This window comes from Dermacentor albipictus, chromosome 2 (genome assembly GCF_038994185.2).
Source record: "Dermacentor albipictus isolate Rhodes 1998 colony chromosome 2, USDA_Dalb.pri_finalv2, whole genome shotgun sequence".
NCBI classification, from domain to species: domain Eukaryota; kingdom Metazoa; phylum Arthropoda; class Arachnida; order Ixodida; family Ixodidae; genus Dermacentor; species Dermacentor albipictus.
In genome coordinates this window covers 96,309,329-96,321,365 of record NC_091822.1, presented here as the reverse complement: position 1 = coordinate 96,321,365, position 12,037 = coordinate 96,309,329, and the positions used below count along the sequence as shown (strand labels likewise).

General features: G+C 48.5%; 1 protein-coding gene and 1 long non-coding RNA gene across 3 annotated transcripts; one reads left to right on the top strand and one right to left on the bottom strand.

The window, feature by feature from the left end:
• Positions 1 to 2,505: 2,505 nt before the first annotated feature.
• LOC139055479 (uncharacterized) lies at positions 2,506 to 4,310 on the top strand. Of its 2 annotated transcripts, XR_011511789.1 has the most exons (4): positions 2,506 to 2,983; positions 3,054 to 3,147; positions 3,730 to 3,855; positions 3,996 to 4,310. It is a non-coding gene; the product is annotated as an uncharacterized lncRNA (long non-coding RNA). The 2 variants fall into 2 exon arrangements; XR_011511788.1 differs by having other exon boundaries at positions 2,525 to 2,983; positions 3,730 to 4,310.
• Positions 4,311 to 6,550: 2,240 nt separating this feature from the next.
• On the bottom strand, positions 6,551 to 8,110 carry LOC139055478 (P2X purinoceptor 7-like). Its single transcript, XM_070532993.1, has 3 exons — positions 7,736 to 8,110; positions 7,122 to 7,325; positions 6,551 to 6,721 (listed from the first exon to the last, which is right to left on the bottom strand). The coding sequence occupies exons 1-3, from the start codon at positions 7,978 to 7,980 to the stop codon at positions 6,565 to 6,567; spliced, it is 606 nt and encodes a 201-aa protein (XP_070389094.1). The 5' UTR covers positions 7,981 to 8,110; the 3' UTR covers positions 6,551 to 6,564.
• Between the last annotated feature and the right edge of the window lie 3,927 nt (positions 8,111 to 12,037).

The window sequence follows — 12,037 nt, the reverse complement described above, 5'->3', positions numbered from 1 at the left end:
AGCAACAAAGAAGGTCAAGCGGAAAGTCAGAGAGGCTGAATTAATCTCATGGGTGGCGGCAATGGAAAAGAAACCTGCCATGAGTAACTACTTAAGGGGAAAAAACGAAATTAGGAAAGAAACCATTTATGATAACTCAAAGGGAAGCTCATTACTTTTCGAAGCGAGATCGGGATGCCTTAGAACACGCACCTATAAAGCGAGATATAAGAAGGAAGAAGAAGCATGTGCTTGCTGCGGTAAAGCTAGGGAAACGACGGAGCATATTTTATTAGAATGTGAAGACGTCTATCCAGCGGTCGATTTAGGCACCACTGGCCTCCTTGAAGCTCTTGGGTTCAGCGGGAGCAGTGGTAAAGCAAACAGGTCCGCAATAGACATCAGTAAGAGGCGATTGGAGGATTGGTGGAAGAAAAGTAGGGAAACGACAAAGGACGGAGACGTACAAAAGCACAGTTCGCAATAGGGTATCAGAAAATTTGGACGTGGTAATTCATAGTGTTTTTTTTTTCATTGGTTAACCTAGGTAGGATATTAGACAGCATAGTAGCAAGAGCTTAGTGGCGCAAGCCACCGCCCCGTTCCAAAGGGGACGCTCATAACATCCATCCATCCATCCATCCATCGACGAACGAGTTGAGGAGAAAATGCATGAATATGGAGGAGGGTAACTTGTAATTATCCGTAGCTCTCTTAATATGAGATGTTTCACACAAATTGTGGCGCAAATGATTAGCTACACTTTAGCTACACCCTACGTGTCTACGAAATTTGTCTGAACTGTTTCAGGGGCCCCTTAAAGAAGTACTGACACAAAATTTCGAAGTCGGATTAACGAGTGAGATCAATTTATGTGAGCACACACACATCGTCGGCGAAGTATCAACGGCGACTATAGCCTACAACATATTTAAAATCAATTTTAAAGTATGTGTGAACAGCCAACCGCAAAACGCAGCACCTCGCGACATCGACATTAAGAAAGGAATGTAAACAACAACTGAGAAAACGCTATGTCACGAATTTCCGTTGGCTAGTGCTGCTTGCTGCGCGTGCTCTTCTTCTCAGTTGTTGATCGTAGTGGGACGCTGTCTGTGTCACTGCAATTGCAGAATTAGGCGGCAGTTTTGGTCATGTCTGCGGATTTTGCGTACTATCAGCTTGACTGCGCTGCACTGATCACGCACGAATTGCGAGTACAGCACAATGCCGCATATATACTGCGTCGTTAGCTGCTGGGCCTCTTCGATTTTCGCAGTTCTGGCAGCCCGCTGGTAGCCAGACGGCAGCCAGCTAGTTCCGGTTCTGACAGGAAGTCACGTGGGCTGGAATCCCAAGACAAAAGAGAACCCGAACCTGCCCGAAGTTTGCAAAATCGAACGCCGGTACAGCTGGCCAAATGTAAACATGCTACCAGCATGGCAGCGCCCGTCGAGGCCGACGCGCTCTCGGCGTAATCGGCCCATTTATGCGATGCCACCTTGAAAATGTATAGTTGTATTCAGGAATACGATCGCTTTCGCGCGATTTCGCGCGACTCGTCGCAGGACGCGTACTGGGCCAACCTCGCCTTGCGCAGCGCAACAGATGGCCTCCGACGCGGCGGATGGCAAGACGCGAAATCGTGATTGTATACTCGAAAGCGATAGCTGGAAGATCCCTGTTCGCAGCGATCACGTAGCCCACCGGCGACATTGATGAGTTGGCGCTGTATCATCACAAGACATAAGAAAGCAGGTTATCGGGTATGTCTCATACGCATAAAATTTCGCGCCGACCTGCTTGGGCTTCGATTTCAGAAAGTTTGTTGTGGCTGATGGTGCTTCTCATTTAAGGAGCTGGACGCGGCTGGCGCGTGAAAATGTACGTCGCCTGTGACCAGCGAAACGTTTCACACGAAAAACAACATTGGTCGCAATCATGAGAGCAATAAGCCAATGTACGTGTGTCTAAATGTACCGAGTGCAATCAGTGTATTCTTAGATCAACGGCCTGCAGTTCGAACACATATTGGTTTCGAGCTGCCACCTAAGCATACGACGGAGAGACGGAGCGAACACGGTCTAACTGCAGAGAAAGGAGAGATATACATACGCGAATATATATATGTGAAAAGGAACGCCACCAGAGAAAGACGAAACCAAGATGTACCGCAATGTGTGAATGAGCGTCTACAACTTGCGTGGAACACGATGCAGATAACATGCACGCATGAGAGCGCGGCGCGAAGAAGCAATCTAGGGGACACACACACACAAAAGCTTCAAACGGTTCACCACGGCTCGCATCACACCGCTTCGCGATGCGGAACGGAGCGTTAGCACCTAAAAAGATAACGCTAGAAGTAAGGAAATCCGGAGATGACCGTATACAGTTGGCTGAGCGAGATAAATTTAAGTCCTCAAACGCCCGCGTTGAAATCCGTGAAGTCCCCGTAAAGATGGAGGCGAGCGCCCATCGCCTCTTTTAGTCGTCTGCTAGCCAGAGAACTTCCAGAGAGCAGCCAGACCAAAATCGTCCTGGCAGGTTCTGGCAGCCCGCGGGTAGCCAAAACCGTCCAGCGCGAGCAAAACGAACGCCCGGCGGAAGTGCGTAGCGCGGTGGGCGGAGCAACCCGAGAAAAACGAAGACGCTCTGGCTGGCTCTGGCAGCCCGCGGGTAGCCAAAAGTGGAAAATCGAAGAAGCCCGCTGTTGAACACATTCAGGGTTGGGAATAGCAATGCATCGTTTTCCCTACGATAGCCTACACTGGCATAAGTGGAGTGAGTTTGTGCGCGCCTCTGGACGCATTTAGACTGGACCGCGCTGAAGAACAGATTTGCTCCCTTCATTTCGAGCGTGCATGCTTTAAACCAAACCCGCTTAACTTAGCGCTGTCCACCAATACTACATGCCCTCAAGCCTGATGCTGTGCCAACTATTCACCACTACTTGTATCCTGCCCTGGGACGTGCTTCATTGCCCAAGCGTACTCGACGACAGGTTCGTACTACTTGCAGCGGTGTGTACACCTAATGATAGCATCATATGTAGGATGCCCGATATTGCGCAGTCATGCTCGGACATTAAGCTTGAGCCAGCTGCCCCACATCCCGTGTCGATGGACCTCAGCGCTGACCACGAGATGAACGAGGCCAATGTAGCAGGTGGGTTTTTAAAAAAGTGCACCGTGTCGATGACTAGCGCAGAACGATTACCGTTAGCCTGTTGTTCAACGTTCCGTCTTGGTGCTGCGAGCGATATACTGACCAGTTACTGGGCAAGTGACAAATCATCAAGTCACGTTTGGAAAAATTGAGATATGTTTGAGCTTTTCTGAGTGAAAGGCTAGGTCACACGCCTCAAGTTATTGAGCATCACGATATAAAAAAGTGATATTACACTAAGGTTAGGACATACAAATAACAGAAACATTTGAAAGTTCTTGCCATTTCAGTGGACATTTCAATTTACGTGCTCTTTGTACAGCTTCGTACTTCTGAAGCACTGCAGTGCCGTGATCTTTTATGAATTGCAATAAGTGTAGACTTGCCCAATACATGTCGTTAGATAATTTGGCAATTTTAAAGTATGAAAACGTCCATGAGACTACTGAAGGTAAGATATATAAAAATCGTAGGGTACATGTAGTTAACAGCAGATATTTATTATTTATTATCAAGAAATAATTGCAAAACAAGAATAAATGAAAACTTGATTTAAGACAAAAATCTGACTTATTTCCACAGGTCGAGTAAAGCTGGACGCACAAACTCAGTGCTTTCTTGAAGTTTCTTCCCAGGCTACTCAGGTGGCTCTGAAGACTATAACAAAAGCTGCAAAAGTCCAAATGAGCCCAACCGTAAAGGAAGCGGGTGAGCTCCTGTCACGCCATTGGCATACGTGCTTGTATTGGTGGTCTTCAATCTTGCAGCTATTATGAAACCCTTTATGTGCTGGTTTCAACGGCGTACCCTTAGCATACTTATGCCTCACTGCTCTTCCATCATGCCAGATTGATTTGGAATTGCCAGACATCCCACTGATGGAGGCAGTGCAGCAGCGAAGTTCTACACCTTTATGTTCAGAGCCATCTATGACGTATGAAGACAACACTCGTGACAAAACATATGTGCCTACATTGGACAGTTCAGCGGCATAGGTCGCACAACGCTTTGTTTTCTTATTTGAGCCCGCAATAGAAGGGCATTAATGTCAATGGCCTTGGGATCTTGCAAGATCACGTTTTATCTATGCCACAACAATCCAAAGTGTTTAGTCCAAGCTTCAATTAAGGGGCATTAAATGTGCCCGAGTGAGTGAACGTTCAGGGGAATGTTTTCTTCCCACCGCTGTACTTGCTTTACCAAGTACTGGCTGTAGCAGTCAAATAAAAGTCCAGGGACAGTGACCATCACCCTGTTTGCAACTTCCAGCATCATGGGCATGTACCCATCGTGGTGACTTCTGGATTCAGGAAATGTGCAGAGCAAATAGTCTTGTAATGCCCTAAAGGTTACCTCGTACATTGCAGTGCTATATTTTATGAGCATTTTGTTGCTGCTACTTGCAGCATCTAATCTCTCATTTCCTCATGCCTTTCTTTGTCATCTGTGTGCAACTGTGTGCCTCAGGTTCATGCAGTGAAATTTCATGCACATCACATTTAATGATTAGTCTCACCAGTTCCTCTTGGTGGGCTGTTATTGTAATTGTTGTGCATGGCAGTTGCATCAGCATACGAGGGACGTTTCGAAAGTAGGTTTCGTCATTTTTTTTTTAAAGAGAAGAGGGTACACCAGATGAAACAAACAATCGCCATAAGAATCTACACCCACTGCTGGTTCAATCATGGAAGCAGCATCAGTGGAGGAGTAATGACAGATGCGCAGAGTGCCGAAAAAGACAGAGTAGCAGCAGACAGGCATGCCCGAGGTTATTCGAGTACAAATCATGATGGCAGACAGATGTATGATAACAACGTGGTCACCAATGGAACTGCATGTTGTTATCCCATATGAATGGGCACCTGAAGTTCAGTAAAGTGGAAAGTTGGGCTAGTTGGTGAGTGATCATCATACCTTGCTGGTGAAGCAGCGCACTGACACGGATACAGTGAAGACAAACAGAAAGTGTCGTCTTTTTCTGTTTGTCTGCACTGTATACGTGTCAGTGCGCTGCTTCACCAGCAAGGTATGATAATGGGCACCTGTTCACTGTATTGAAAGCCACACTCTCGGGACGTCACTTCCACAACAATGCCGAGGTGGATCAGTCGTCTCACAGGTACTAGTCACCGCTCTAGCAAGGCACAGCTGACTCACGTCACATGCCTCAAGCCTTGCCACCATCAATCCCCTGATTGACTCGCCCACTGGCCATTGTCAGCGGAATGGGGAAATGAAACATGCTAATGCAGGTTAGAAGACAATGAAGTGGGACTGTACTGTGATTTTCTACGTAGATCGCCTACTTTGAGCTATCATCTCCCATCTGTAAATAAATGCAACCCATTGTCACAGTATTTACCCTAGTTTTCTTTTGGAGCTTGTTACGTTTCTTGTGCTAATAAAGATTCCTTCTGCTACTTCTACTTTTTGATGCACTGCAACATTGTATTTATACTAGCTATTGCTGTGACAGGGGCCATGACATAACTGTCTGACTACAGTATTCTAAGTTTATCAATATAACGAAGAGTAGAGATCCCAATAGGGTTATGAAAAAAAAGAGATAAAGAAAACCTTTAACTTTCTGTTTCAAATTTGTGCCTCTAAGCCCGTACTGACAGCAACTGCAACTTTAGGATGGTCTGTGCAACATCAGGAACTGAGGAGCAACTACTTTTTTGTCTCTTGTGGAACAGGGGCACTTGTCTAGTCCAATATGCGTCGTCTACTCCTGTGACATTTGTTGCAAGGTGAATCTGTACCAAATAGGCCAAGAAGCCTGACTTTGCACAAGCCAGTTTCCTATGTGTGAGAACTGCATGCAGGTGTGTTTACTTAAGACAATGTAGCTAAATACACAGAAACCACTATGCCCTATAAGAATGTTTTGCGTACCTATGCCTCGGTGCAATTATACATGACACAAATACATGATGCACCCCATTCACTGCTTTATAATATTGCACTCGGAAGTAGCCATTTAGTGTGTGCATGTAAAAAAAGCTAATAATTTCTAAATGCATGTCGTGTCTCTGAGGGCTTCTAGCGTTCATATATCGTAATGTATTGCATGCATTGTTTCGTAACGATGAATGGAAATTATATGATAGGCAGAAATCAGAATGGCAATGACTGAGCAGATAAGACTGCAGTATGACCTTGTATTCACTGCACTTGAAATACCAGCCTGTGCTATCATGTTGGCTGTGGATGTGTAGGCCACAAGTGATACAGACTTTGGTCGTGGCGGCCCTGTTAGTAATAGTGCCCCATATGTTAATAAAAATGCTATGCATTTTCAAATTTGTTGAGAAGGCAATTTGTAACTTCACCAGCAATGCAAATCTGATGTCCTGAACTCTCTTCTCATTACATAGCATTGCAACAACACACAGACACATTTTGTTTATTTTTTTAATAATACGGACATTTAAAACCTGCATACACTTCAGATGGGAAGGCATCCCTCACAGCAGCAACGACACAACTGGGCAGCACCTTTCTGTTGCCCCGTCCCAGCCGATGCCACACCCACCGTGTAAACTGGCGGTATGCTGCGTATCTGTACCGCCTGGAAATACATGAACAAGGTTAGGTCACATTTAAAGATAGCGCTAATTAGTGGACGGTCACACTTCCTGTAGCGTACAGCCGGCGTCAAAATTATAGGGTCCGCGGCATCCGAGGAAAGGCTGAATATTTTCATTACACCTGCAGGAATCGCGGGCAATTCATCGTTTTCCGATACCGTGATCCGCAAATTTGTGACGCCGACTGCAAGTCTCTTATAAGTTACGCGCGTGCTACGATTGATGGGCGGGATATACTGAGACGGAAGGCTGGACGGATGACATGGAGTATTACGTACATGTTACGACGCGAGATCACGAATAACTTCCGACCGAAAAATCCAATATTGCGAACGTCGTGCTTCGAGTCGAGGCCACGGTGGAAAATGTGTGAATAAATACCTGTGGATTTCTGGGGCCGGGCGGTCTTCCATGGGGGCATAACACGACACTTCATAGGCGTGCACGTTCAGGCAAGCCTGAACAAAGGTGGGGTGGGTTGTAATGCATGCCTCGTTGCCCCTGAGTGCATCCACACGCTCAAGCTCTCTGCAGCACACCGACTCGAGCTCGGTGTCCATTGCCCTGCAGCGTCCACATCGGCACCTGCGATAATAACATGCAACGTGCGCTCAGGTGGCACCGCATACAGCAACTCGCCGTTGTTGTTGCGCATCGTAGTTAGTCTTCACAAACTGCCTGTGCTGTTAAACCGGCATATAAAGCAAGTAAAGCAATTAGCCGTAGCTTATTCGAAAACCATCCTGGTCAAATGTAGGTACATTGAAGCATGGAAGTGCCATGCCTAAAACAATGGATACATTGAAATATAGATACAAGAAATCATGCCTAAAAACAAGGGATACGCTGTATTTATGTACCGCAGCATTTTTGTTCTTAGACGCCACGAAATTTAGGAATAATTATGACATGCGAAGAGTTGGGAATATATAATTACACGCTACTGTTTAATACGTGGAGGCCGCGACGTTCGACGCCGATTTGCCGTGTCTTACCAGTGAACGTGGCCGATGCGAGCGTCTTGAGGTTTGTTTCCAGTGTCACCGCCCGCAATGTCCCAATTGTTGTTCTCTAGGGGGTTGAATCGAAAGTGATGATTGGCCACGTCTAATACGGCGGCGACTCCTTCCTCCAGGAAATCGTCGCCGCTGGACGACGAAAACGACAATGACGAGAACGACGACGACGACAATGGTGGAGGCGAGGCCGAAGACGACGATGACGATGGTGGCGAGGACATCGCGAAGCACGTGCAGTGCAGGCGTAGCACAACCAGCAACACGAAGCTCACGCGCCAGGGTGCGCGCTGGCGTTGCGTCAGAGTATACGTCAGAGGTTTTTGTGATCACGTGCCCAGCTGTGGGCACGTGGGTACATGGAGCAAGGAAACTGAGGAGAGGCTCTAGCCCCTCCTTCCGCGCGCTAGGAGAAAAGTGTGGACGAAATGATAGGTTCTCCTCTTTTTTGCTGTTTTTTTATTTCTTTGCTGTAGCGGCCACGCCTTTCGGGCCACAATGGGCGTCTTGCGCTGGAGTTTGAGTATTATTGGCCTCGAGCTCCACCACTGGAAAAGCTGGCGCCACCGTCGGCGTGACGTGCTAGGAGGGATCACGTGGACATAGCGGCCGCGTCGGCTGCTTCGGGCGCGCCGAAGCGAGCTGAAAACGAGTTTAAATTCCCTCGTGCACTGCGGTCCTCATTTAGTGGCGAAATTTTCCCGCTTCGAGTGTCTCCTTTACAACGCTTGAAAGCACTAAAATAGGTAGTGGCTGCCTTTGAAGGCGCGCAACATGGTATACTGCTCGGTGCCGCAGGGCCGGACGCACGTAACGGAGGCCGGTGTCAGCCTTATACCGGTGTCACACGTACACTTCTGATCGCGATCGGCGCCGATCCGGATCGAAATTCTGGACAGCGATTGGCTCTCTCGCGCATTTTGTGGAAAGGAGCCAATCACGACCGAGAAATTCGATCCGGATCGGGCTTCATCGCGATCTAAAGTGCGCCGTGTGACACCCGTATTATTCACACGTAGCCGCAGGACAAGAAGCCGAGTGAAGCTTGGCTCGCGAAACATAAAATCGGCAAACAGTCATCGGCTACAACAGACGCGAGGACGATTTCTGCTACGGCGGCCGGTCTGCGATGTTCTGAAAACGCGCACATAGACGCTCGCCCGAGTCCACTGCCCGACTAATGTCATGACGGTTTGGTCTATGAACTTGTCGATGCTATAGATACTGGCAAGTTCAGTGGAGTGGAAAGGCAGCGGTAAGAAGCACATTAAAAAAGAATGACATATGGTCATGTTTGTGTTATGGATTAATGCACTGGATTAAAAAAAAAAAAAGAAGCAGCGGGGAATGGCACGCTGAGAACACCGATAAACATACAGTGCGACGCAACTCTAGAAATAGTATTGAAAGTTCAAAGAATTTAGAAGAAAAAAAAGATTGAATCGTCGCGACGTCACATCACAGTCCCCGTAGGCGTCGAAGTCTCTACAACGAAATTATTTTTGAACAGCTCTGATAGCGCCCACGCAACGATGATTGCTTGTATACTGTCAAATGCTCATATTCTGCGGCCTAAAGCTCATGGCACGGTGCGAAAACGCGCGCGCGGAGAAAGCGACACAGTGTGCGGACAAGCATGCAGACGCGCAGTCGGTCGCTGCGAATCTGCGCGATCGCTGCATTGAGGCTTCGTTCTATTACACTCCATTTAGTTATACAAACACTATAAGAACATATTTCACATAGTTTGCTCCCAGCGTTTACCTACCTTTCACGCAAGAAGCGGGTTGGGGAGACTCCATCGCGGCGACCGCGCGCAGTGGCGTTCACTGTACGTATTCGGTAAAGAGATAGCGTCTGTAAACGATTGTGTGCTTTCAGTTTGCCCAAGATTATTATTTAGACAGTAAGAAACTTCTCTCGTTTCGAAAGTACTTACAGAAATGTCTGGGAGAGCTCGCGCATGGTGTTTTCAGTGAGCACTGACAGCAAAACCTATGAGGAGCGCGCCACGTGATCCCTCATACTACGCCAGCGAGGCGCTTCCGATAGATGGCGACTCCGTCACTCCTCGCCGCCAATAGTAGCGGCGCCTGGTGGCGGCGCGGGAAACGACATCTGGGTCGTACCAGCTTGGGTCGTATTGAGCCCTGGCTGTGGCGAAGCACGTTTTTAGGCCGAGTTTTGCGTCGATTCGCACTTTTTTATGCCCTGTTGCGAGTGCGAAAAGGCTCGTCACTTCTCACAGACCACGCCGAACACGCTGCGAGCTCGCCGCCGCCTATAGTTTAACGAGAACGGACTCTCTGTGTGCCGTGGGACGTAATGCTGGGAGCAGAAGGAATCGGTGACGCCGATCCGGAGAGACCTAGCCCAGCCTCGAAAAGGCGTCACCGTCATTACTTCTGCGTCGTGGGCTGCCATGAACAAGAAGGCCTGAATCCCAACATCAGATCCTACCGTTTTCCTTCAAGGCCTCACGAAGTGGAGCGTCGGGCGTGCTGCATAGCTGAGTAAGCCGTGCATAGTCGTGCTGAGTAAGCGAAACTTCGCGCCACGCTGACTGCTTCGCCTGTCTTGAAGCTTGCTTGATCATCTGCGTTCTAAATTTCGGTCTTTTGCACCTACAGTCCCGACAGCAGACCGACATAGCAGCAGGCATTTTGTTTAAAAAATAGTTATGGGGTTTTACGTGCTAAAACCAAGATATTATTATGAGGCACGGCTGGTAATTCACGATTCGAGACCCGGCCACAGCGACAATTAACAATTCGACCGATGCGAAGTGGTGAATCAGGTGTGTGCAAATGAGCACAATTGGTCGGGCTCATTCGATGACAATTGACTACTCCACTACAAGCAGCACAGGTTAAGAGAGTTAATGCGCTCATCCTTGATCTCAAGCCAGCACGTTGAGGCAGCGCAGCAAGGCAGTATTGATTGCAGCACATCGATGTTCGAGCGCTGTCATTAAAAGCTACATCAAGCGAGCAGCGCACGAGCTCGCGCTGCAGCGCGATTCGCACGTACGTGCGAGCCCATATGCATTGCATCAGTTATTACCAGTTACTAAAAGGGACAGATGGCCGCTACTACAACGAAGACATAACAACTTGTTTAGCGGCATGCAGGCAACAAAGATTGCAGGAGGCCCGCCGTTTCGCGGCATGTCGAAAGACCGCTGCCGTCGCGGCGCGGACGATCGTGCGCTCGAGCAGTTCGTACATCGCGGCGCGTACCGTCGTGTGCTCGAGCAGTTCCGTACACATGATGTCTGCTTATCGCTGCTGTGGATTCATTTATAGCAAGCATTTTCTCGCCTTTGTGCGCCTGAATCTAGCAGCTAGCGTGCAAACCTTACCTGTAGTTCCACTTCGTACGCGACTCGCTTCACATGCGATTGACACCGTGCTAAAACTTCGCCGCCTAATTCTTGAACGCGTACACGTATTCGGTACTGCATAATTTCTTGCCTTCACGCAGCGTGCCACCCCTGGAAAAATCTTCGGCGCCCGATATTCGCTGCAGGCCGTGATACAACACAAATGAAAGTGGCGGGCCCATATTGTAAACGTGCTTTCCGAAGCAGACGACCGAGCTTGGTACGACCAATTTTAGGACAGAGGGCGCTTTTTAGCACTTTTTTTGCAGCGCCCCCTGGGCAATGCAAGAGCCCCATGGCGGCTTTGTATATGTGCGCTCACACGTGTTGCTCCGTAGGTTTCGTACCGTGGCAAAGGCGCCGTGCGGGCAGGTTTGCGTTGGTCTTCGTGTTTTGTTGTGCTGCGTTATCTGGACCGTGCTCTACCGGATGTTGCTGTGGCCAGGTGGGACTGGAGGAACTAAAGTTCGTGAAATGAACGCTCATGCAGCGCTGTACGCAATGTACCGCGCCACGGCAATGGCTACGGAATACCCGCGCGAAATGTTGCCCTCTTTCGCGGAATCATGCTAACGTGCTAAAGATTGCTTAGTATTGCTGCGGAGCGCGCGGGTCCGCGCAGCACGGCGTGGTTTCGCGAGAAATGTAAACAAGAGAGGAAAACTGGCCCGATAGGCGGAGCAGTGCCATGAGCAACGCCAACTTCCGGCTTCACTTTAGCTTCACAAAGAATGACTACTACCCTTCTAGAACACTGTAGAGTGACGTGAGAGCCTCTCCATGGTTTACATACCTTCTTCGGCCATCTCGGTGCTCTCTGAAACCGAAACTGGGACAGGTCGTTACAAATAAGGCTCCAAATAATTATCTGTGGCGCTCTGAAGTAAATGAGGTTTTGT

Coding starts and splice junctions, on each gene's coding strand:
- LOC139055478 (XM_070532993.1), bottom strand. CDS start 7,980: ATGTCCTCGCCACCATCGTCATCGTCGTCTTCGGCCTCGCCTCCACCA. Junction 7,326..7,735: donor CGCATCGGCCACGTTCACTG/GTAAGACACGGC, acceptor TTATTATCGCAG/GTGCCGATGTGGACGCTGCA. Junction 6,722..7,121: donor CCGGCCCCAGAAATCCACAG/GTATTTATTCAC, acceptor ATGTATTTCCAG/GCGGTACAGATACGCAGCAT.